The sequence below is a fragment of the Aquila chrysaetos genome, chromosome 24 (assembly GCF_900496995.4).
Source record: "Aquila chrysaetos chrysaetos chromosome 24, bAquChr1.4, whole genome shotgun sequence".
Lineage (NCBI taxonomy): Eukaryota > Metazoa > Chordata > Aves > Accipitriformes > Accipitridae > Aquila > Aquila chrysaetos.
Window position 1 is genome coordinate 1,159,154 of NC_044027.1, and position 27,316 is coordinate 1,186,469.

The 27,316-nt window shown below is 43.1% G+C and overlaps 1 protein-coding gene across 9 annotated transcripts in view; it reads left to right on the forward strand.

The window, feature by feature from the left end:
• The window catches only part of KCND3 (potassium voltage-gated channel subfamily D member 3), a 142,688-nt gene that overhangs the window by 14,582 nt on the left and 100,790 nt on the right, over nucleotides 1-27,316 (forward strand). For 8 of the 9 annotated variants that reach the window (XM_029999618.2, XM_029999620.2, XM_029999624.1 and 5 more), the window contains exon 2: nucleotides 344-1,528. In XM_029999618.2, the coding sequence (XP_029855478.1) occupies nucleotides 420-1,528 (1,109 nt within the window). In that variant the 5' untranslated portion in view covers nucleotides 344-419. The remainder of the gene's footprint in view (nucleotides 1-343; nucleotides 1,529-27,316) is intronic. The other variant, XM_029999622.2, reaches the window with a different exon arrangement.

Sequence of the window (27,316 nt, forward strand, 5' to 3'; positions counted from 1 at the left end):
ACAGCTGTAGTTAAACTGATGAGCACATGAGGCTTACACCTGGGGAATTATGGATTAGTCTTGTTTGTAAGGAAGCAAATATAAATTAGTGTGTTTATGCTACTTTTAAAATGCTTTTAATGAGGAATCATTTGCTATTCAAAATTTCAATCTATAATAATGCCATAACCCCGCTGAGCTGATTATCATGTGCCTTGTTTAACATCATTCTTCAAATGGGAGATGAGGGCAAACCAGTTGTTTTAAATTCTTGTGTATGTACTGATACCTGACTCTCTCACACAACGGGGCAAGACACCTCACTTGACTGTGTGTTGTGTTTTTATTTTGTTCTGTATTTTAGATGGAACTGATCTGACTTCCAACAGGTCTCAGGAGCAGCCTAACTGTCTTCTCCAGTAACAAGGCCTGGGGTCATCATGGCAGCAGGAGTAGCAGCATGGTTGCCCTTTGCCAGAGCAGCTGCCATAGGATGGATGCCAGTGGCCAACTGTCCCATGCCACTGGCTCCAACGGAGAAAAACAAGAGGCAGGATGAGCTGATCATTCTCAATGTGAGTGGCAGGCGTTTCCAGACCTGGAGGACTACACTGGAGAGATACCCGGACACTCTCCTGGGCAGCACTGAGAAGGAGTTCTTCTTCAACGAAGACACTAAGGAGTACTTCTTTGATCGGGACCCTGAGGTCTTTAGGTGCATCTTAAATTTTTATAGAACTGGCAAGCTGCACTATCCCAGGTACGAGTGCATCTCTGCTTATGACGAAGAGCTTGCCTTCTATGGGATCCTCCCTGAAATCATTGGGGACTGCTGCTATGAAGAGTACAAAGACAGAAAGCGGGAAAACGCGGAGCGGCTGATGGATGACAATGACTCAGAAAACAACCAAGAAGGGTCCATGCCATCCCTGAGCTTCCGGCAGACCATGTGGCGAGCCTTCGAGAACCCCCACACCAGCACCTTAGCCTTAGTCTTTTACTATGTCACCGGTTTCTTTATTGCTGTCTCTGTGATCACTAATGTCGTGGAAACTGTCCCTTGTGGCACGGTGCCTGGGAACAAGGAGCTTCCATGTGGGGAAAGATATGCTGTGGCTTTCTTTTGCTTGGACACGGCTTGCGTGATGATTTTCACAGTTGAGTATCTGTTGAGACTCTTTGCGGCCCCAAGTCGCTACAGATTCATTAGAAGTGTGATGAGCATCATTGACGTGGTGGCCATCATGCCGTACTACATTGGCTTGGTGATGACCAACAACGAGGATGTCAGCGGAGCCTTTGTGACACTAAGGGTTTTTAGGGTTTTCAGGATTTTCAAGTTCTCTCGCCATTCCCAAGGCTTAAGAATCTTGGGCTACACTTTGAAGAGCTGTGCCTCCGAGCTTGGCTTTCTCCTCTTTTCCCTCACTATGGCAATCATCATCTTTGCAACTGTGATGTTTTATGCAGAGAAAGGGTCCTCGGCAAGCAAATTCACCAGTATTCCTGCTTCCTTTTGGTACACTATTGTTACCATGACAACACTGGGGTGAGTATTACTTTTTCTTTTACTGAGCAGCAGGCAAGCATGTACCAGGAGCTTGACTTCAGTTACTTCTAAGCATTTTCCTGGGTGCATGTTCGAAAAGGGGCTGGAACTGTTAAGGGCTTGATTGTTCTTTGCCTTACAACTTCTGCAATTTATGCTTATGTGAAGTTGTATAAAACAGAAAAAGCACTTACACCCACTTGACAAATGCTTGGCGCAATGCTAAATGAGTGCAGGAGGAGCAAGGCTGTGCAGTAGCAGGTCCTGTTTCGCACTCCTTTTGCAGGAGAGAAAAGTTAACATGAGTGCGAGGGAGCTGGCAACTAGAGCTGATGTTTTTTTTTCAGACATTTGTTCGAGCCATAGATTTTACACAAAGTTGCTGATGTATATGTTGTCTCTCTTCATGATGTCGGTCATTGTTTCTTCACTTGACATGCCAGGAACTATAGATTTGCTGAATTCATATGGATATTGTGGGCCACTATACTGAAAATACTCAGTGATCTCCAGGACATGATCTGTTTATTACTTAATTGAGCAGGATATGAGCTTCTTGTCTGTGTTTAGTTGTGAGTTTAAAAAATAATACAAGTATGCTGTAGCAGTTGCAGTAGAATTTCAAACATTCCCATGGACAGGTACAAAGATAATAATATCAAAGCAAGGGGAATGTAGCCTGGAGGGCACTTTTTTCCCTTATATTTCATTTTTGTCTTACAGATGTTTCTACTGAGATTATAGATTTGAGCTTCTGTTGTTCTGAACTAAAACCTTTGTAAGCAGAATGACCAAGCCCTCACCCTGACGGTGTTATGTAAAAGAAAGTAGGCATCACAGGCTGCTGCTTCAGTCAGTCACAAAGTTATGATCGAATGCAAACTCTTAATTCCACACATCAGAACAATATACTAAGTTTGTAGTTACTTTGCAAAGAGTATTCCCACTGGAGAGTTCACAGAGTTTAATATTCAGATGTAGACAATTCTCATTCCTGTAATACGGTGACCACTTTTTCTCTAAACTGCTTTTGATTTTAAACACTTCTCTGTGCCTATTATACATGAACAGGCTCACAGTAGCACTTTTAAATTATTAAAATAATAATTCAGCTGTCAGAAAGGCACAGAATCTGAGCATATGACAACTGCAAGTCTGAATTTGTTCATTAAGTGAAAATGTAGAACATGTTTGTCATAGTCACCAAAAGATCCCTTTTTCCTCCTTTTTAACATCTAAGCAAAGTTTGCAAGTTCATATGGCAAAAGCTAAGTTCCTTACCCTGGAAAAGAAGTCAGTGCTTACTTGGAAATCGAAGCTGGGCTTTGGATCCCAGCACTCCCCCACACCCTGTGGTTCAGCTTTCCATATTCTGACTGGTCCGTACTGGTCAGTTCCCACCCTCCTGTCCCCACCATCATATCTGAGCAGCTTCAGAGGGACACCTGTCCTGGGTGGCTTGTTCACACGACCTCTCCACGAGGGGGAAATGCATGAAAATATGGTTCTATTTTCTGGTTTCTGTTTAATAATGATTGCACCTATCTGTCTGTCTACACTCGTTTATGCACATTCACACGTATGTTGTTAGATGTTTGTAACAGGAAAGTTGGGGTCAAGGAAATGTTTGGTGTTGGTTGGGAACAAACCCTCTTTGTGAAATACATGCAGAATGTGCTGTAGTGCAATTGAGTATTCCTGTCAGCGCAGTGACTTGGTCTTGTTCTCTTTCCCTTCCTTTCTGAACGCATGGATAGACAAACCAGAGTGCTCCTGAGGACTTTCAACTGTTCTCAATCTGTTGTAATCACAGAAATTATAGATGAATAAGTGCTTTAAATGAGTTGACAAGAATTTAAAAAATTAGACATTTAAACATGGCTTTGTAAGAGTTCATTGAAAAGGGACCTATAAAATGCTGTCAAAACCTTTAAGCTTAAACTTCTAGTATTACTGATTTGGGATTTTTGTTGCAGGATTTTAATTAAAATAGGTGTCTTTAGCAAATAGTCTATCAGCTAAGTTTAGTGTCGTATTACAGATTTACAAGGAACTCAGAAACCTTGATAACAGCAGACCTCAAAGAGCCCCTGTGCTCTCGGACAACACCTGTCTGCCCACGACCGCATTCACCGGGCACCTAGCGCTTCCTTATCCAAGCACCCGAAGCCAAACACTGTCCACTGGGTTGCCCAAAACCTCTGCTAGAAAGAGTAGTTGCTACTATGAGCCATAAACACCTAATTCCTGCCAGACCAGCTCCACAGAGCCCCGGCCGGACCGCCTCGGAGAGGCACTTTTTGGAGCTGGTCAGGACAGTGGTGGGGTCCCAGCTGCGCGGGTGCAGGGACAGCACCGGTGGAGCAAGGCACCAGCGGTGCCAGCACCAGCCCTTGGCTCCTGCAACAGCTCTCACCCACGGCTTGGTATCGCGGCACAGAAATTCATGAACTCTAGAAACAACACTTTTGGCCTTAGGTCATTTCCACCTTCCTGACTCCCACCATGTGGTGTGGGTGGTTAACATCTCCTGGCCCCCTTCATTTCCCCATAAATCCTTTCAGTTTTAACAAACTAGCATTTTCATACAATGTTTCATATACATACCTCTTCAGAAGTAATTTCAACATATTTGGAAGGATCTTGTTACTAATGAGAGTACTGGCAATTCCTATCGCACAGGCATTGCCAAAAATGCAGCCAAAGTCTCTAATGTGCTTCTTAATACATCAGACTTTGCCTAGTTAGTGGTTGCCACTTCACTGCTTGCCTTTCAGCAATGCTCAGAGCTTTTATGAATGTCTTAAATATTTTCTGCCATTTGCCTTTAAAAATTCAGCCGGCATTTAAAACAAGGAATTATAAAGCACAATGGTTTTTAACTCAAATCTATACACATATGTATGTATTTTTTGTTTTGAACACTGAAACATTTAAATCCAGATGAGTGAACATTTCCCTGACACTGGAATTCCACCATTGCTTGTGACAGAATGCTTTATAAAAAGTGATTTGGAACACGCAGGGTAACTTTTCGCATGTTATTAGGACATTAAAAAATTAGCTCCATTTATATAAAAGGGAAAGTTTACTTACAACAAACAAGGCTAGCATTAGGAAACCATTAACTCTCCTACTGTACTGTACATCAGCTGCTGTTATTCCAGATTCCTAAGTATCTTTAGAATACAGCTGAATTTCCAGATTGACCCACAAATAAATAGCAATAAAAGTGCATTTCTTCTGAAGGTGAAGCACTGTATAAAATAGAATAAGGGCTACTTTTGGTGGGGTTACTATGCAAATCAATTTTGAGGAATCCAGGACAACTTGCAAGCTCCTTTAGGTAGTTAACAACCCAAGGAGATAGGTACAACAGTTTTTCTGGAATGGGAAACAAAGCAAAGGAATTAAATTATACTGACCCCGCATCTCTGATCCCTCTGCTGTGCTCATCAGCCCTGGCTTAACAGAGGCTGTTTTTAATTTAGCACGATTTAAATTTTGCTCAGGAGGTTTTATAATGAAAGCATTATTCTTGGGTGCATCTTAAATCAATCTGAATTACGGAAACAACTATTCAAAATTAATTCAAAATCAGCTATCCAATTCATGCAGAAACATTCTTCTCAAGAGGCCAACAGCTACCCATCTTCTCTCTTGCCCTTGTCTAAAACACCAATACAATACGTATTAGCTTTGCCAGCACCCTCTCTTTGTTCTGCAGGAGGTTTTGACCCCAGGACCCTCCATCTCAGTAATGCAAGCAGTGGTGAAAGCAGCGGAAGAGCACAGTGCTGGTTCCCTTCGTTAGCATTCATGTCCCTGCCTTGGTTTTTAGCTAACTTGATACGCAATACCCACCAGTTTTACATCTATATAGAGACAGTTTAATTATCATAAATTTTGTTACTCTGTTACCAGCGTATTGGTTTTATTCACTTTTAAATAGCTTTTGGTTGCGGATGGGGCAGCCTCATGTTTCGCTGCCCATCAGCACACATCACAAACTCGGCTGTGGTATGAGACCTCTCTCACGCTACTAAACCCCACATCATTTTTGCCCAGAGCCCATATTTTTCTAAGCTTTTTATAGCTGTTTTCACTTCACCTGACAACAGCAGTATGTTTCAGACTCTCGGGCAGTGTCTGCGACCTGCAACGTAGGCAGCAAATTGTAGTTGTGAAAACCGAAGTGCCACATCTACCTGCACCATCCCGGGGCACGGAGAGGTTCCCAAGGGCCCTGCAGAGCATCGCAGCGGGGCTCCCCGCCGTGTCCCGGCCTGGGGGATGCCCGAGCGGAGCACCGGCACCCCGAGCAGGCGGTGTCAGCACCCCCCATCGCCACCACAGCTGGGAGCAGACTGGAGCAGAGAAGGGGGAAAAACCTGCAGTATGTCCTGGAGGGAATGGTCACTGAGATCTCTGGGCCATTTCTGTCAAGAAACCAGCAGTATTGAGGACCAAGGAACACAGGTTGTTGATGGATTTTGTTCTGGTTTTAGCTTAGGGTATGCTGTGTGATTTTCTGTTGCCTAATGAAGGCTGAGCTCCCACAGCTCAGCGCCCTCGGGGTGGTCCTAGGAGAATCTATCTTCTGTCTGACTGTCTCCCTTACAATTTGCAAGAACATAATGGTTTCAAGAACACTATCCCTCTTTCAGATTCGGCTGCACTGGTCAATGAGTTTGAAAGACACACATCAGTGCACTTGGACAACACAGTCCTATCTATATAATTCATTTAAGGAACCAGGTTAACGCTAGGAAATCAATAAAACAGACGTGCTGGCCTGGTTATGTCAACAGCCTGATCTGGAGCAAGATCTGAAATTTCTTACAGTTTTTATTAGCTGAGTGCTTAGAGAGCAGGGATTTGGGGGTAGGGGTCTATTTTGGTTTGTGTTGGCTCAAGCTGATAGCCTGTGGTTCTGCAAAACGTGGGTCAGAGAGAGCATGAGAGAACTGACACCTAATCAACCCCTCTGGAAGAAACATCATTCTTTGTTTTGCTTACTTCTTGGACTTTCTTTTTTACTGGTATTCAATCATGGACAAGAAAGGGGATGAAATTTAAGTAGTGAAATAGCATGTGAAATACTTGCTGCCAAACTGTGGACAGCTGGACTAGCATGAACTTATTACTGACCACGTTTCTTGCAAATGCTGCCAGCTACCGTGTGAACAGAGATCTCTTTGCAGTTATTTCTCCAAAGCAAAGTACTGAAACCACTCAAGCTGATAGTAACCTTCATTCACCCTCCTTCATGCCAACTAAGAGGAGTTTGCAAAGTAAGGAAAATAATAAATCATCTCTGGAGCGCTGCCATTCCCGGCTTCTCCGGAAAGATTGCTGTTTGGCCCAGTAATCATATTGTGCGTGTCAGTACTTCAGTAACTGCCATTAAACTAAATCAGAAAAATTGCTTTAATAGAAACACTACTTTGCATATTTAACATCATCGATGGAAAGATGGATGAGAGGTGGGATATTTCCTTTGTAAAGCAAGGCGCTAAAATTTCATCACCGTTTCCCACACAGTCAACAATTCTTATATCCACAGGCCAAAGAACTGCTTGAATTTAATATACAGAAAGTCCAATCAAACAATGAATTGATGGAGCTACAGAAAGAAGCCATTTTCCTGAGCTTTCGTTCTCTTGATTCCAGCTTCATCTTATACGAAATGTGTATCAATTTTCTTCTCCTAATGGATTTACAGATACTGTGTGTGAAATGTCTTTGTATCAGAAACTACAGATGGAACCTTTTCCCTTCACTATCTTGATGTAAATCTCAGGCAAGCATCTCATTTTTGAGCTATTTGTATTCACCAGAACCCCAGAAGTATTAAAATACCTTTATTCATTCTCAGAGCAAGTGGAATTCACTGGATTTTTCTCTCTCATAAAAAAAATAAAATTTATCTGTCCTTAGGCTTTTTGTGGCTTTGGATATTTGTAATGATTGCACGTATGTGCACATGCACCATTTTTAATGTGCAAGACAAAATAACTTTCCTTTGGGGTGAACTCATTGTGTGAGAAGCGAATTATTTTGAATAAGGCCAAGTAATGGTACTGACTAAAATTGTAATGTGACTGCTAAATTTACCAATGGAAGCCTTGGCAGAGATGCATCTATAGCAACTGATTTACGAATTTTTTCTAAGCTCCTCTTTCTTTCTTTTTTTCCCTTTCTTTCTAGCCTGCATCACTGTAAGTGCCTGAGAAATACAGATTAAAGATAACATTGTATTTTCATTGGAGATGAAGGGAAGTGATTGGCTTGCTGACTGGATCTGAGCTATTTTTAGTCTCATAAAATGATAATTTCATAACAGCGCTGACCCAGTAGAAGTAATTAGTTTACAGAGATCAGCTGAAAATAAGGGACAGAGTAGCCACTGTCAGTCAGAAAGCAGGGAAAGGGGAAGTGAAGTTAAAGGCCCTGCAACAAATCAGCCAAAGCTAATTACGTCTCTTAGCTGATTACAGCCCATACAGTCAGAATCAGTTTTCGGTGTGAATGGCGGAGCACAGGCGAGCACAGAGGGACTTTCTGAGCGACCCGTGCTCTGCAGCCCCTCTGGCCGGAGGTTAATCCTCTACCCAGCCGGCTGCCAACAACCACCCTCACCCGTTACAGATGCCATCTCTATGTACATCACACCCTTACCTAGACTTTCCTACCTGGCACGGATTTAGCATGGGGCACCTAAAATATGAAATGAAACTCCTGCCGCACATTAATATTAGGAAAACAATATGAGACATTTTTACTGCAATTTCTTAAGGGATCTGCGCATTCTGGGTGGCTGAAGCCAGAATGTGGGAATAGCTGTGACCAAAACCAGCTTATTTCTAGGCTGTAGAAGAGTTTCCCAGGCACTGTAAGGAAACCACCTCATTAAAAAATAAGAAAAAAAAAAACCAAAAGTGTAAGATAAACAGAGAAACTTTTTCTCAGCGTCAACCAGCACTCTTCCCTGCCACCCATCACACTTACAGCTGGACTCCAATCTCAGGTACCATGGCGCTCTCAGTGAACATTAACACTGCTAACCGTGTAAACCAGTATGGTTTCAGTGGAAGCAGCGTACTATCTGCATTGAAGGCAGGCCATGTCTTCCTATCCTTCATTCCAGTCCACACAGAATTACACAGGGACGGAGCTGCCAAAGTGCGTTATCAGAGGACACAGCAGGTTTATTTATTTTTAAGGCAGCACAAGCCTCAGAAGTGGCAATACCTGAACCTAGCTGCTGGTTTTTGCACTGCTCATGGAAGTGCTCTGGCAATGTGCTTTTGTGCATGACCCTGGCAGTCAGAGGACCCACGGGTCGGCCACAGCCACCTCTCAAGGCTCACCAAAGGGTGCTGGCAGCCGCAGCGATATCCCACGGTGAGCATCAAGACTCAGAAGAAGTTGAAGAAGAAAAGAGCTACAATTATGCCATTTATCCATTGCCCTCCCGCTCTCGCTGCTTCAACATCCAGCACAGAAATTTTTTTTCTGTCAAACTCCACCACATCCACTGTGAATTTATTAATACTTTCCTTCGGTGCAGGCAGCTTGCTGGATGTTTTTTCTGCAGACCAGGAAGACAGGCAGGGTTCAGCAGAGCTCTGCCTTCTCCTGGACAGGCAATGCCTGCAGAAACAGATTGTGCCTATTTAACTATTTACCACTGCTACATTAGAGCACATTCAAGGGCTGTAATTCACCTCTTAAAGTTACAAGTAAGTGTGGAAGAGTTATTTTAAAATCAATATCTAACAGAATGCCATTGTTCCAACATTAAAACCTGCTGGGAAATTACTAGGAGGCATGTGGCAAGTCAAATCACTGCCTGCCAGAGGAGGAAACAATTCATTACTCCTTTAAAAGGTGCAAGTCTTTGCTGGCTTTTCATTCTGGTTTGCAGCTTCAGAAATTATGCTGGAGCATCTGGCTCTTTCTTTCCCTCATTCTTTCGTGATTTCATTCTTTTGTTCTGGCTCTACATTGTGGACTTTTTCTTACTTTCTGCACGGGGCCGTGAGGGGTTTGGGTCTGGGGACAAGCACTGCAATGGCATTGTCACTGCTGTCACTCCTCCTGATGGAAAGTGGCACTCTGCGTATGAATTATCTCTCACCTATAAAAGCATCTGCAACAACAACAAAACAAAATGGGCAGCCACTCAAAGTCATTTTCCGAGCAGGCTCTTCACCGCTCGGGTTCAGGAGAGCCATTGAGCAGATCGCCTGGGGAAGCCTGCTGCTTTAATCTTGGCCTGCCATCTGCAGCAAAATTAAAACACACATCAGCTTTAGCTTTTTGCCTTCAGGACCTTGTGAAATTTGGCTGATGTACATCCCCAGAAAGCCCTTGAGAAGGATTGTTTGCTTCTGAAGAGAGTAGTCCTGTGGAACCAGGCTACGGGCCCCTGAAACCTAAGCTTAAACAGAGATGCAGAGGTCTCAGTGCAACTGTGCTGTGGAGCGTCCTAATAACAAGGTCAAATAATTCAAGTAATAAGTCTTACACGTATGGAGGGAAGCAGCTGCTGTTATTGAACGTGCACCATGTACGGGTTTGCTGAACGCTCGTGCGGCAGCACGACAGAAATAACACCCTGCACCCACAAACCTCGCCCAACCTGCCTTGCAGCAGGCAGGAGTGAAAGCTGCTGGATTCACTTTTAACAGCTCCTGTTAATCAAACAACCCATCCTCAACATTGTGAAGCACCCTTAGCTTTTTATTATGGGTAATTATTTTTCATGTACTTACTGCTTTATTCTTTCAGTACACGTGACTCCCCTTTGCCATCTAAAAGACACAAACCGCTGCTGTTTTTCTCATCTTGCCTGTAGACACTGGGTTTCACATCAGATGTGAAAGCAGCAGATGATAAAATCTTGAGTCACTTTCAGCCTTTAATATTTAAATGCACAGACTTGATAACGAGATTTCACCCCACAACCAGACAGCCCCTTTTCTTCTCTCTCCTTCTTCTAAGGAAAATACTTCTTACTATTATTTAATTCTGCTTATTTTCTCATTCGGTTGCCACAATCCTCAATTCCATGTCTGTATGCTCTACATGCACTTTTGGGGTGTAATTTGGAGATAACGCGTCATCAGCAGTACACACTTTCCTCTATATTTGTATGACCTGAAGCACAAGGGAGCCATCCTCCTTAAATATTAATTACAGTCACTATGGTAAGAACAAAAATAGCACTTTATTTTTCAATTGAAAAGGATAATGCAAGCCAGCTATTCTTGCAACCTAATGCTTGGCAGAAGTAAGCTATCTTCAAAAGGAAAGCTAAGATGAGAGAAAGCTGCTCTGAGCTGCTTTCTCCTAGAGTCCATCTACTTCAGTCTTACTTTGGATCAGGAATGCTCTTTGAAAGCAAACTCAATCATCCTGTCCTTGCTGCAGTTTGGCTCACAGTGCAAAGAGGTTTCAGAGCATGCGAACTGCATTCCTTCTGGATGAAATACGACTGGAAGATGCACTCCAGGAATGCACCTAATGCGCTCTTACTCCTAATGGGCATTCGGTCCATGGACCAGACTAGGACTAGCCTAAAATTAATCCTCCCCGAGATGTGTACACTAGGGGTGTTTAGTCCCCTGCACCAGCTCAGCTCCTGTTGAGCCACACTACCTGCTAATGCAGATATAAACTTATTCTTTCCCTGCAATTGATTTCAGAACTCATTCTCAATTATAATCCTGTTTTAGTGTCTTTTGAGGTTTACATAGTTTCTTGGCCTTTTGTCATCAATATTAAACTGAGAAAAGCTCCAATTGCTTCTTTCTGCCTCTTCAGAGAGAAGACAGGAGTAGGCTGTTGTCGATTTAACAGACTCTGACACCTCCGTTACTCCACTGCATAAGAGCCTTTTCCTAGTAATCAGTGTCTGAAATGAGTAGAAACAGGACTTAAATTTACCACTTTGAACATGAATCAATGAAGCATTATTGCCAACACACATCCTTCACTGTCACACATTTCAGTTGTGCTGTTGGTTCAGGAAGATTTAAAACCCCGTCTCCCACCCAGCTTTGCACCTGTGAGATATCCTTTATATCAAGCTCACTCTCTGATCTCTGCATAATTAACCAAAATATGAAATCCCTAGCTTCTGCCACGCACGTGTGTGCTTTAATACTTCCTGCAAGACCACTAGATTGTGTACAGATGGGCAATCACGGTCAGCTCACAGGAGGCAATCACAACTTTTACTTGGTGCCTCTTTCGTTTTCCTGCCTACTTACATCTGCCTAACCGTCTGTTCATCAATCCAGGGAGCATCCATCATGTAATAGGATGAGTCCTACTGAGTCAGACACTCTGCTTCAGTTCATGAAATGAGTTGGCATGATATTCTAGCCTTGGCACGCTAGATGCAAAAGACTTCAGCCCTTTTAGATATTTTTCTGCTACAGAGGAATAGCAGGCCAGATTAAATAATAGAAACATTCATTCAGCAAGACAGCTGTTGAATGAAAATATTCAAAACAGATGAAATCAGGTAAAAGTCATCTCTCTTGCTGAGGGTCAAAACAAGTAGAAAGATGGGCTGAAGGGATACAAGATTTTGGGCTGCAGAGGGCTGAGCAGGATGAATTCCACCACTAATGAGCTTAGTGAATAAGCTCATTACCTAACGAGCTCTATTGAACAAGCTTGATTTCCAGCCTGGGAAAGCCTTCTGAATAGATAAAACATAGGTAAACAGCTCCATCAGTTTACACACAGAAGACATATCCGTAGCTCAAGAGCAAAGTCACGGTCATTGTCAGATTCTTTCCTGAAGGTGTAGGTGTCAGGATGGATCAGAAAAGCAACAAACGGTAGAGGCTCTTTTCCAGTTTTGACCTTTCTTTACAAATTCTGATACAAACAAGGAGGCATACCAACATGACTGGTTAACACACACACATCCTGATAACCTTCCTTCGGCATTAACATAGGACTGTTCTACCCTCCATGTAAGACATCACAGAGCTGGACTAGGTAACCTCCAGAGGTCCTTTCTGACCAAAATTATTCTACAACTGTATGAACAAATGCTCCTGAAATGGCGCGTATCTGTGGATGTCCATCTGAAACCCCAACCTTGCTTTTGTGGCCTGGGAAGACGTGTCAGATCAGATGCCAATTTAGAGGTCTTGCCAAATGGCCCAAAGGAAATCTCATATCCACAGTGTCTTGTGGACAATTTATTACCCAGAAAGGTAGGAGTCTTGAAGTATCTAGTCTGTAAGGAATGATCCATCATGTACCCACATGCTGTTTAGCATAATTTTCAATTCTGTTGGCTTGGAAGTGAAAGGAGAAAATGAAATTTTAGAAAAAGAGGCTAGATCTACAGACATTGAAAGAAAAATCTTTAAATCTTAATTTTGTCTTCTATATAGTAACACTTGCATTTATTTTTAACATGTTTTTTCTTAGATTTTCAGCAGATACTGAAGTATTGTTTAAACTATTCAGCTCCTACAGTTGTGCCCCTCTCAGACACTGCCACTGTCCATCCTTTGTCTATTATTGTCTGAGCAGAGCTAGAAATGTTTGAAGAGGAAAAGGGAAGGAAAACGTCTGAACTTTGCAGTAAAAAATAACTGCTAATTTGGCGGGAGATAAAGATTTTTAGGAGAAAACAGGTGTTCAGTCTCTAAAACTATATATATTTAAACCTATGCATGCATGCCCTCAAGTGCACATCACGGGGTAAATAGACATGCACACAGCTCGCTTGTACATGTCAGGATATATTCACATGATTGCAGCATGAAAGTCTGGCACCAAATGTACTGTGAACTGAAAATGAATTTCAGCAGCTTTTATGATTCATTTTTTGTCAGAAACAAAGGAGGCGTCTGTAGCTGCCTCGTTAGCCGTGTCCAGGGGGGTTCGTTTGCTACTGCAGCACATAAAACGCGCTACTCAGGCGAGGCTGTGGCTATGTGCGTCTTTCCAGGACTGCTTTATTGACAGCTTTGACAACCCCTTGCAATTTCCTCTATGTAAATAATTTTTAATGGTTCTGCCTACTCTGATTACAATGTGTATCGGGAGTAACTTCATTACAGTCAGTGAGTCACACCAGTGAAAAACGAGTGTCACTGACAGCTAAACTGGGCTCTGTGGATTTGAATAGGTCAGGGTGTAATTTGGGAGACATGTTATGCACTACTTTTATGGGAAAGTCATTATGGCAAGAGATGCCTTCTGGTGTCAGGTCCTCCACAGAGCAGTATCTCATCTTTCATGTTTACCAGTGCTTTCCTTGGACATCCCGTGAAAAGCAGCGATTTCCAGCTCGCAGTATTAGATGCACTATAGTTAAAGCACTTAAGAAAACTGCTGGACAGAATTTGTGTGCCATTAATAACTGCTACCCTGGCAATATCAAAACAGAGTGGGCAGGCAGCGCATCTATTACCTATAGCATTTGACTATACAATAAATTAAATCCACCCATTAAATCATCACAAACTGAGAGAAAGGGCATTTATCTGAACATCTGTGCATATTGAATGCTTTATCTGCAATGTGAAATACTTATGATGAAACCTATTGGTGACTAAAAGCATGTCAGACAAGGATTTGTGGAATTTTGTAGGAAATAAGCATAGCTAATGCACCCTGCACTCAGAGCAGTGATTTTAGAGGATGTGCAGGCAAACAGACAAATGAAACCATCAGCCGCAGCAGCATGCAGACAGACACATGGGACACCACACAGCTGTTAGGCAGTAGTAGCACCTTTGCTGAACTTGGTTTACAATATCAGACAGCTTAACACAAATGAATGCCGATAGTATTAGTGCAACCCAATAAAGGAGCAGGAGTTATCTGGCAGTGCTAGTTGAGTATCTCCAAGTAGGAGCGGGCAGACAGCTTCCCTTTACCTTGACATGTCCCATCTAATTGATTACTCTTAGCTTGTTCTCAACCTCATCACTGGATTGCACAGAAAGATCCACCTCTTTCTCTAAAGGTCGGCATCACATTTGATACAGGATACCATAAAATATGTTGTAGAAGTAGGATGTCTTGTGTCCTGCATTTCTGGACAATGTTTCTCCCTCATGAGCTGTCACAGTGGCTTAGCGTAATGGGCTTCTGAAGGCCAGATATAACTGCCAAGGGACAAGGTGAAGGGGTTTTTAGACAGCCGCAACCACTTCCCTCATCCAGCCCTATCACCAGGGAAAGATATAAATGAAAGTACAACAGCATCTTTGCTTCTGTGCAAGCTCTCACTATGACTCAGGACAAAAAGCTTCATGTGAGCAAGGCAAAATTATGATAACTTTGTGCTTCCCATAGCAACCTTTGGCAGGCATTTGGGAAGGACCTGATGACCATCTGTCAATTAGCTGTATTAATCTCTGTGCCAGTATTTGCAAAGTCAAGTGAGACTTAGATTCCACCTCTGGCTGTGCAATGACAGAGATCCAAAGTTTTCATCACTGTGCTCTGCTCTTCCGGACACCTGAAAGCAGTTGCCAACCATTGGGCGATGAACTTTACAGACAGAAAAAACTCTGATATGCTGAATCCCCAGCTATATGGAATTTAATCAGGTAAACATGCCCAGTCAGGTATCCCTCTCATCCCACACTTGGATCGCTCCAGTTACAATTCTGCTGCAAGACAGGCACCGTCACCACCGCATAGCTGAAAGACCAGAGGTCCAGAGAGAGCAGGTGACCTGACAGTGGTCATACAGTAAGTATATCAGTAGTCAGCTCAAATGGCTTACTTCCAAATGTGCAATGCAATCTAAATAAAATATCAAAGAACTCGATCTCCTCTCACAGATAAAAGGAGAGAATGGTGACAAAAATCACACAGAATTTTAGATGACAGAATAAAAGATGTTCTACAGGTCTGTGTTTTCCTGCTTTATAGGGAAAGACTGAAAATGATTTAGCAAAATGCAAACAGAAGTTGTTTCTTTCCCAGACGCTGATTTATTATTTAATGCTAAAATACTATAAATAAAAAACCTGCATAATCATCTAGCCAAGAAACGTATGCATGCATGTAAAGAAACACATGCACATCTCAACAGACTCTGCCAAAAGGTTGTCATTCGGCTCAGCCTGCGGATGGGCTGTTCCTGTTGGTGTTAGTGAATTAGCAAAGCAGTTATGTCTGTTCCACACTTGCCTCACCTATCATGAGCTTGCAAGTATTTCTGTCACTGTACTGGCCTTTCCTCATATTAAACTTTGCCCATCATTTATCAGTTTTAATTGGTTATAGCTATACATTTTGCCAGAAGAAAAACCAGTTCATCTGTGAACCACACAGTACTTTGAACTAGAAAGTGGGACGTCTGTGTCTCAGGCAGTTGGGCATTCTTCAAAGTTTTACCCAGCAACTGAATGTATGTACTTTGTGACAGGCACTGCCACATAGTATGTAAAATGTTAAATAGCAGCAAAATTAGTCCATTTAAGTTACAATACCATGTAAGGTTTTGAGCTTTTACTATGTAATCCATTTTAAAGTATTCTTGGGTAGGCTGTTCTATGTTAAAATTAGATTTTTAGCAAAACCTGGCCTACAAAATATAGCCCAAATACTTAGCATAAGAAAATGTAATCATAGGACTCAGTTTGCCATCTAAGATGCAATGCATCCTGTAGATCTTTTTTTCCCACTTATCTTTTAAATGCAATTTTCTGTCCCACTCTGTTGAAGACCAGGTTAAATCAATAAAATAAAATTAGCATTGTAATATCACATCTTGTGGCAAAAGACTAATGTTGGTTCTAGTCAGTAGCTGTAAAAGTGATAAACCCAAACCAGATTTCATGTAAACATGCAGGTCTTTGACTGTCTTTATCTATGTCACTGCTTGACTATGGAATAAGGCACCGAACCCCACTGACACCAGACCCCAACTTTCAGCAGTTCCAGATTTGTCATGCTATCTTGTCCACAGAGAAAAATCACTTCAAGAGTGACCACATCTCCAAATACAGATAGTGATTTTAACTGTTTTTAATTGCGTTTTCATCCATTTCAGAAGAGTTTCTTGGTTTTCTTAAAAAATGTGATCTTTCACAAAATAGAGCATCTGTCTCCCCCTCAGCTGTAAACCAGACTGTTCACACACACAGAGCGAGGTGTTTCCAATCGCAGAATACAGAACAGTCATTTAAAAATAGGGTTTAATAGGAACTCTGAAGAACGTTTGTGCGGCTCTGCTCAAGCCACCTGTAAGTACAGGAGAAACACCACCAACACCACCCCCCCCCCCCCCAAATCTCTGATTGATTGGACAGACTTTTCCTGTAAGATGCTTGAGCATCTTATGAGCACACCAGCTTTCCAGCTGACAGCATGCCTGGGCTGAGAGTCAGAGGGAATAACAACAAATGCAACAAATCATCTACTTAGTCAGTGGGCAGAGTCCAACCTTGGAATTTAAAACCAATCACTCTGCCTAATTGTTATTCGTTGCGTATTTTTCCCTTGTACAGCTCTGTCACTGGTTAATAAAATACCACAAGATGACTGTCCACTTTAAGCAATTACATGCAAGACACAGAATGCAATAGTTGGAGCCCACACCATCAACACTTCCATAACACAGGAATAATGCGTAAATTTAATGACCTTTCTATGGAAACATGGTGAATAAAAGAAATCAAGAGAGCAGAAGTCATAGTGCATACAGTGGGCTCAAAAGACATCTTAAAATCTGCCACATGCAATTTTGAAGTCTCATGAATAGAGTGAGTGTATCCTTAGCCATAACCCTCCATGCATCCAACTGGGAGTAAATCAGATTGAGTGGATATGAAAAAGATTCTTGAGGATTATGTCTAAGATGTGAAAAGCAATCACATCACTATATACAATAAAACATAACGGTAAAGTAAAAGACTGAAGGCCTGAATGATTGGGCATTGATGCAAAGCGATTTTTAAATGTTACCATTCAGATATGGTAGAAAATAATATCCCTCTTGGAAAAAAACAGTACTGAGTGGTAGAAACCAAAACCCACTACAGAAAAGGCAGCCCTGAGGAAAGACAGGGCAGAAGCATGGGTTGGTCTCCTCTGCCTAGCAAAGCCCATAATTTCCAAACTGTTTTCCTTTCTCAGTGTTTAAACTTTTACATAATTCAAGAGGAGTTCAGTATGTGCTGCTAGACAGGTCTGTGTCTGAAGAGCTGCAGCAGAGGATGTGCACCTGCAGCCAGAGATACAACAGGGCTTGCATATATTCTGCCCCTCATCCTTTTTGCAAAAGTATCATATATGTGGACTTCACAATAAAATTATAATAATTTTTTTAGTGAATGGACATGTCAAAAAATTGGTCTTCATGTGCTGATATACTCAGTTAAGGTTGATTTGAGACTAGCCAGCATAAGAGAGAAATCCAATACCCTTTTAGAGATACGTGTGCCGAGCAATACTTTTCTAGTCCGTGTATGGGCCGATGCGCAGTTGAACAATCTGAATCCTGGTCTAACACGCGTGAAATATGTCAAGCATCACAAGGGGTGGTAGGAAATGAAGTCTAAAATTTCAGAGATGATGTTGATGAAGAGATTGTATGCAGCTGTCAATAAAAGTCCTCTTCCTTCTCACCAAGTGCCCCCCGTGGTCACAGATCACTTGCAGGATATGCCACGCCTGACAGCAGCGTTACAGGGAGTGTTCTGTGAACCAAAGGGATATTGGCTTTATGCCCACTGTGAATAATGGGCTTTGTCAGGAATGATCTATTTAAAAACTAAGCACTACTCAGAGTTGTCTTTCAGACATGCATGATCGTTTACAAGGTACCACATTAGCGGTGCTGAGGGCTGGGGCTCCCAGCAAGGTCGCGGTCCCACGCCGAGATGGTCAGGTCTGCCCTCGGCTTGTGGCCAGTCCCCGGCCGGTCTGGGGACGGCAAGTGAGCCGAGGGCAGGACTCGCCGCCCCACACACGGGCACGGATCTGCGTGCCAAAACCTGCAAGTCCCCACACTGTCATCAGCTTACCCATGGACACGGAGAAAGGGGACACAGTAAGAACCTAGGTGGTTAAATGTAAATTGCTTATTTCCTTCCCCAAAGCCTTTTACTACAGGGAGAACAAGTATCATCCTCAGTCCTCATTCATCCTATCCTTAGCACAAAGGCGTGAGCTGCCTAGCAGAGAGAGATAGGGGAAGCACAGTTCAAAACCACTTGCCTTCTGTCCCATTTAGGTATTTGTTCGTGCCAGTGCAAGCTCAGGCTGTTCATTACTAAGCCTAAAAGACTCTTTCTTAGGGACCTAGGGAAGAAAAGAGCTGCTAAGGGCCAGTTATTTCTGCTGCCTCTCCTGCTGCTTTTTTTTCATAATATGCATCCTCCCAAAATGCCATTTTTTTTCTTCCATCTGAGTCACACGCTGCTTTCCTCTCCCTTACCAAGCAGTGATTTCGTGCTTCTGTGTAGGGACTGTTTTAGAAAGAGGGGAAGTGTCTGTGCTGCAGCCACGGTAAGTGACCCGAGTGCAAAGCTGTCTCGCAGCTCAACTGCTACAGCAGTTGTAGTGCTGCCGAGTCTGTAACCCCGCGACAGCTCTGCAGAGCAAACAGCTGGTGTCTGAGATTATTTCGGTGACGTGAGATGATTTCAGAGACTAATGTTCTCCCAGCTCACTATTGACACATGGGACGGGTAAATGAGATTTACTTTGGCATCTCATTCACTTCTCAATCCATCTTCTCTAGTACTTTTCTCCCCTCCAGCCTCTACATGGAAAGGTCAATCAGTTTAATTACAGATGTTAGACGCATATGTGCCATTTGCAGATCTGCTAAGTGTGCTCAGGCAACTGGAACTCTGTTGCACACTCCTACTGACTTTTGCACCAATTGTAATAGCAACAGGTTTCTTACTGCAGCAAAGAAACCTCCCCATGTGGTCACTGGATTGATAACAAAAGAAATAAATAACTGAAGAGTAGTGAGTTTTAATGACATTTCTGCAGCTTCACCAAGACTGTCAGCATATGCTACAAATATTTATTAAAGTTCACTGCCTTCCTAAATAAATATTGATATCTCCATTTTACAGATGTAAAATCCAAGTCAGTAAACGACCGAACTTCTCCTACACAAACCATACAATAAAGAATTCCCCGCTCCCGTTTTGGGGCAGAACAGCACATCTTTCTCAGTGGAGCAGAGGAACTTGTGCAATCCCTCAGACCATCACCTGTACCAGAACAGTGATAGCACAGCAATCTGAAGGCAGCTTTGATCAAATTACTCTGTTTCTTTAAAGACCCTGAATTCCACAGAAGGTGACCAGAACGGGTCACCTCCTACAGACAGGCAAGGGGTGGCACTGAGATTTCTGACGTTTGTTCAGAGAGTCAATCTGGCACTTTTCCACCCATAGTTTTCTTGCTAATCATGGTAACATCACCCTAGAAAAAAATTCTGCTGACAAGGCAGGTGGTTTTGATACCTGTCATTTCTCTCCACATCACGGTTCTATTTGGTACTCCCACATTGAAGACCCTTTGAGAACTGGAGGCACAAATCATTAAGGGGCTATAAACGGCCCACTGAGGCTGGCGTGTTGTTTCTGTCTCTTTAGAGAAACCCACAAACTTCTACAGGGGTCAAAACAAACACACAAACAGTAGATGCCTTAGTCTTCGGAAACGATTTTGTAGTGTGTTCCAGGAACTCCTACTGCAGTACAAACTTCACTTTGAAATAAAGGACACTTTACGATTTTTAATTGCATCCTAACCTTTCATTAATTGGGCTTTATGCAGCCAGCAACATCACAATAATAGGTCTGCAACCTCTGTGCAGAATGCAAATGGGCCACAATCAGGGGAGAGCACCTGAGCATGCCAGGCTGCCAGCCGCTGCGGGAGCAAATGGACTCATCCAGCACAATAGAGACTTCCTAATTATCCAGTGGCCTTTGTTTCACTGGAATTACTTTCAAAACAAGCAACATCTGAAGAGCATTCCCCACACACCACAAATTTTGGCATTCACTCATCAGAGAGGCATACAACAGCTCTAGAAAGTGATGGCTTTCAGCAGCTCTGAAAAGTCACATTTTAAATTTATTTCCATAATAATGAGTCTAGTGAACGATTTTGTCAGAAAGATTTATTTGCATACCTCACATTTATGTTTTCGTGTCATTTTTGAATTTCCCATAAACAACGGATTTTTACGGCTAATAAAAGTAATAATCCCAAGGGCAGTAACTTTGTTTATGGCTTTGGCTGCACGCGCACAGTCTGCCTGCATCTGCGCCACAATGCCCGAGGGACGGATTCTGCAGGATGCTCAGCACAGCCCTGGTCACGTCTGGAGCTCACCTGTCTCTGCCTGCAATGCACAGAACCTGCAGGATGAGGCCACCCAGTGTGAACTCAGGGCTTGAAAGACACAGACCCTATCTTGGGCGAGAGAAGGGAGAGCTCAAGCTGGAAAGGATCTCCCCACAAAGCACAGGGATGGCCTCTCATGCCTGTGCCTTGGAAGGACTTTTACAGCTAAGAGGAACAGTTAATCACAGTCCCAAAGCCAGATTTCTTCTCTCTTTTTTGCCATGACTCAGGCTTCTCAACCCCAGCTTTAGGAGCAAAATTTGGCTTTCTCCCTGGCCATCTCGGTCTTCCTACTTCTTGCGCCTTACCCTTTGCAGCCCCTCCACAAAGCCCCAAAGCCGCGGTTGAGCAGTCATTTGCCAGGGACAAGGGCAGCTGCACGAGCCCCGCTCGGGGAGCAGAAAACCTTCAGCACAGCCAAGCGCAGCCCTTGCGGATCTGCGCGAGCTGGGAGCAGCTGGGGAGCCCACCCAAACCCCCCTGCTCTGTGGCACAAGGAGGGGCTGGGGATAAAATCCAGATCCTGTATGTGTCCCGTGCACAGGGGCAGAGTTTTCCTCCCAGATTTTAAGGCCAAGGTTCTCAAAGCCTCCAGGAGAGCCCAGCTCTCCAGGGTAGTTTTGAAGCTCTGGTCCTGCGACCCTCCCCAAAACGCGGCTCCAGGCAGGGCGAGGGCTCTGGCACCGGCTGTGCAGAGAGGGCTGCGGAGGAGCCAGCAGCACCTGAGACCTCTCCCCTCCTCTCCCCGCTGTGGGCTGGCTGGAAATATTTCCCAGAAGAAACCTGTGGTCTCTTGGGGATTACAGTGCCATTTGTTCTAATTCTTGTTGACATTTCATTTCACACACTATTAAATGAACCCCTTCAGAAGGATGAAACAGAAATTTGCTTTAGAATAGAGAAAAACAATGTGTGCTTTAGGACTAAACAAGCTTATGATTTATTTTTCTGATATAGTTAACATATATGGTGCAAAGCATCCAGACAACCTTAAACAGTAGTGCTCTATTGTACATAATGCTCTACTTGGTGACTATGGCAGTAAAGTCACTAACGTTAACGCCACATGCTTCTGTCATTATTGCCATTTTAAACCAGTCATAGTATTTCTAACTAAACTAACCTTTCCCTTTGTTTGTAAGTAGAGTCGAAATGCTTTCTGTAAATATCCAGTTTTGTATCTGCAATAATACGGTACTGGATAACGGAAGGACAAGTGTAAGGGAACTTAGACGAATCATTTTTTATTTGAGCAATTTAGCAATGACATATTATATCAATCACTTCTGTACTGGGTCTGTAGAGTAAGCAGATATCCTGACACATTTTATACCTTTCTTTGAACAATATAAAATGACCTTAGGAAATGGAACAAGTTGCTAAAGGTAGCTGTGAATCTCTTTTACTGGTGAAATGGAGCAAGGGGGGAGAGGGATGTCCTGGCCCAGGCAGTCTGGGGCAGAAGGACACGTGGGGACAGTGGCTCCTGGAGCACCGCAGGGGACGGGCCACTGCTGGGGGGACCACAGCTCCCAGCTTTGGGGGGACCACAGCTCCCAGCTTTGGTGGGATCACCTTACCCAGAAAAAACCACAAACTGATGTGAGCAGAGCTGGAAAATACAGCAGTAAGAACAGCTACTATAAAAACACAGCTTCCTCCTGCTTTCCATGGGCTTTAACTCCCAACGTGCTACATTTATCTTCTGTGGTGATTAAAGCTCAGCAAAGTCATTAATACTGAGACTTTCCTCACTGTATCATGTTAAGAAATAGACTTTCTTACATATTTAGAGAAAATAGCCCCCTTTTTCCCTTCTAAATCTGCTTTCATAGGGGAAGTGTAAAACTGAAAAATGCTGTGGAGGAGTCCATTTGTATATGGCTAATCAACAATTTTATGAATACTGTAAAAAAATACAATTTATGGGGATAAACAAAGGCCATTATTTGCAGAAATCACACAAGTTCACGATGGCAATGCATCAAAGCAACTTGCAGAGAGGTATCCCACAGCATTGCCCTGTGGGCTGCAAATGTGGGGATGAACTGAGCAGTATTCTCTCCATCCAATACCTGGGCAAAGCGAGGGGCAGAGGGACAGATGCACAGCCTGACCAGCCAAGATGCCGGCAGGATCATTACTCTTCTAGCCCTGTACCTGACTCCAGCTGCCAAAAAAATGCTAGAAACTACCATGGGGAAAAATTCTTTTGAAACAAGGAAGAATTCTGAGGATGATGTGAACTTCTACTTTCTCAATTTTTAAACTAGGATTATGTCATATAATATCCTTAAAGATATTCCCCAGGGCCAGTCACTTTTACAGTGAATAATATCTAATCACCCATTTCTTCCCATATAATATACTACCACCTTCTAAATTTGTCGATCTAATTAGCTCTTTCCCCTAACACTCAGTATGATTAAATCTGTATTAAAACTTTCTGTGCAGCACAAGAGCAGACACACCTGAGCATTTTCTAAATTTAGCAGAGGACAATATTTAATGGGTTATTTTTAATGGATGCTGGAATTGCTGCATAAATGAATTCTGATTTGAATTTCCTCAGCCTCCTTATTTTTTCCTCAGCTCCCTTAAATTGTATATCAAGCAGATGAGAAAGAATAATGGAGAAACTTACCTGGTACCATCCATCAAGTATCTTTCAGAACTAAATTAACAATGAGCACTTTATGCAAAAAGAAGAGGAAGAAACTGGGTTTCTTTATACTTCAGCTTCATCATTTTATAAGATGTGTCAGAATAGACACATTTGGACTTGCCTCGCAGTTTCCATGCAGTTTAAACAGGGCAAACATATGAGCTGGAAACAAGGATTTTCATAACTTGCCCTTGATCCAAATTTTAGGAAGATTTGCATATATTTGGGGTAATTAAAAGGCCCGTTTCTGCATTGTGGAGCAATGACCCAATCCCCTTTTCACAGACCACATCAAAGTTACTGTTGATATGAATCATGAACACATCAGCAATTATTAAAAGATTTGTCATGCACCAGCACTCTGCAGACTGCAAGTGCGAAGGCAAAGCCGCTTTCCCCGGCAGCCTCGCCAGCCCATGCCCCGCTTGGCATCCGCATGCGAAGCCACACGCTCTGGGGGAACCTGATTTTCTTCTTCCTCCACTCAAATCGTGGGGACTCCTTGGGGCACAGCACTGCAGACCCAGAGGAGATGGGGGATGCTGGGCACAGCACTGGGAAATGCAGCCCCTGCACTCTGCCGGCTCCACCAGCCGACAGGGAAACCCGGCTCAGTTCGCCTCCCCAGAGCCCAGGAGATGCTGAAGTTTTCCCTAAAGCTACAGGCTCAGGAAGCAGAGACTCGGGGGTTATCCGAGTCGTGCAGAAGCACAGGGTAAGGGAAGTGCAGCAGATGTTCCCCACCAAGGAAGTCTCCTGTTAGAGCAACAGCTGAGCTGTCTCAGCCCCTGAGGAGCGACTCAGGGCTGTTTCCTGAGCTTAGGAGAGAATTTAAATTGCTCAGTGCAACTGGCAACTAAAGAGGTAAAGCAGGAAGTATGGAAGACCTGACAATATCAGCTCCAAGAAAAAACAGTAAAAATCTGCGATGGGATCTCTTCCAAATCCTTTCACTGTCATTCATTAGGTAGGTAGATGGGAAACCATGCTGGTGTTGCTGGAGGCTCTTGACTGCCTTCAGAAAACCCCACAAAAGTCTTTGCGTGCCTCTAATCGGAATACTTCCTGTTGCCAGTGCAGGAATTTATCTGGATCGAGTTGTGAGGGTTGAAAGTCAGTTCTTCGCCCATTTAACTATACAGCCACCTCCTTCATTAGAGTCCACTGGCAGAAAGATAACCAATTCCATCTTCATAATTACAAAGGCATCCACAGCAGGAGACAATAAGGTTGTTTCTTACGGAGGATTTGAATTACTTCAATTATCATGTTTGAAGCCTCCCATTCAGGGAAGCGTGAGGTTTGGGATTACTTTAGAGCAATCAATTGTGCCTGATTGGTTATATTCAATAAAACTAGATGGGAGAATCTTTTTTTTGTTCCCTTTAGGCAATACAAGCTCAAAGACTTGTAAAATCTCTATGCCCCCTTCAGGGATGTCACTTGAACAAAACAAAGGGACAAGCTGAAGAAAGGAGAAACTAATATTCTTGGGTGCATTTAGGCTGCTTCTGCCTGAAAGAACAGTTTATCCTCACATGTCATCCACCGAATTCAAAGAGCTGTGCTAGGGAGGTCAGTGCCGTTACCCTCCCTTTGCAGGTGAAGAAACTGAGGCACACAATGGAAAGTGGTCTAGGAAAAGGAATCACTTCTGCTCATGTTATAAAGGCAAAAGAGAAGGAGATCCAGTATGTTACTGTGCAAGGCTATACCTGGCTTCCAGTAGAGTACAGAAGTAGAGCAGGAAGGTGTCATGAACCCATCCTGACCAAAGGACAGATCCATTCCCAGAGTGGATTCACTCTGCAAGCAAAACCCAGCCAAGCTGAAGTTTGACCTCCAGTACAAATGAAGTTCTCATGACTAATTAAAATGCACTTTTTCTTTCTCTTCTCTCTGCTAGTCAATAAGATAAACAATAGGCTAGTGGAATACAAAGAACTTGCTTTGTGCATTGTGGATTCTCAAAGATGCTTTACAGCATTAGATAGCAAACACAAAAGCTGAGCTGATGATGTGTTTACTTCTATATAAATATGTGTTCCTCTGGTGTCATTTTTGGCATGGAAGAAAAGAAACATGTTTCTGCCTAAACATTTCAAAATGGCCAGAGGATTTAAAGCAGATCCTCATTAAAAGATTTGTAATCCTGTCTCTGGAAGGCATGCAGAAAAATGGGTATGCCTCAAAAACCTACAATACATTAATGTTTTTTACATAATCCACTCCTATTTAGCCAGACCTCCAACTTACATTTAATATGAAGCATAGATAAGGGTTCAGACTGGTTTAAAATTCTACATTGAATAGAAACTCATTGCTGATTTGAGGCCACAGCTATGAACTTACTCTCATCTCTAGTTATGGCTGACGTTAAGAACTCCACCAAATCTCTGAACATCTTACTGGCTCCAAGCTTATTAAATTTCCTAAAAGTTTCCCCTAAGAAAAGATTATTTTTCTCTTCATTTCCACCTCTGATCAAAACCCTAACACCTAAGTCAGACAGGTGTGTTTCTTCATTAGCCCTAAAATCTCTTTTGGGGAGGCAGCAGAATTGTTCTCTTCGAGTGAAACATGTATTTATGAAAGCTACAATTGCTCTGCTCAGGAGAGCAACGCACCAGTTCAGCGCTCCATGCTGGATCAACAAAGCACTTAAGCACATATTTCATTTAGGCAGGTGTTCAAATCCTACTGCCTTAAGCAAAGCACATCTCTAAGCAGGTTGCCATACAGACTGGTTTAAGCATCAGCTTTGCTGTACTCTGGTCTACAGCTTAGCCCTTTTCTGTTAAGCTGCCTAAGACGGCACCACCAACTCTTTCAAGAGCTAGACAAAGTTGCAGAAAGTAATATCGTGCACTCCCCAAGGAAATTAAAGTGGTCATGTTGGAGCTAGTTTCTGCAAGGGAGAATGAAAGATGCTTGCATTATCAGTGAAGTATAAGATATTGTGAAATAGGGCTGTGCTTTTGCAGTTCACGCCCAAGCTGAAGCTCTATCTTATCTCAGGACAACCTCACAGCCTGCTCCTACATTTGCTTTGCAAAGAAAAGGAGGACATAAAAAAATACTGAAAAAGACTTTTTTCTTTACTTAAGTGTCACCTGAAGGTTTAAATTTAGTAATTAAAAGTCCCTCTATGCTTATGCATGAATTTTTAAATATAGTCATTAAAAATAAAATAAACCCTTAGCATGATCTACCTTACATAACTTCCTCCACAATTTAAAAATAACTTGTACAACTTTCTAGTACTCAGTGTGCATCACGGCAATTACAGGAGAGGCAGGTACCCCGACTGTGGCGCACGCAGAGCTCACACCTCACCCCGTTCCTCGCCAAGATCTTCCTTTACAAGAGCTTTAGCCTTCAGGTACAGAATCCCCACAGTGAACGGGGTAAGACAGCCTCCCGCGACAGACCCGACCCTTGCTGCACCCCAAACCCCAGCTCTGGGGGTGCTGAAAGGAGGCACAGCCCAAATCCCTCCCTCACCCCAGCTGGGCGCCTGGCCTGGGGATCGCCCCTCACCCCACCATCAAACAAGCCTGATGGGCCCCAGGGCTCCTGGGTGGGTGAGGAGGCAGCTGCATGCGCACAGCTGTATTGTGGGGATCTGGTTGTCTTTCTGCACGTGGCGTTTCCTTACTTACTGCAAGCACATGTCACATTTTAAAGAGCGGTTTATGTCTGGAGCTAAAAGAAGCATAGCTCTGCATTGTAGCTTGGCT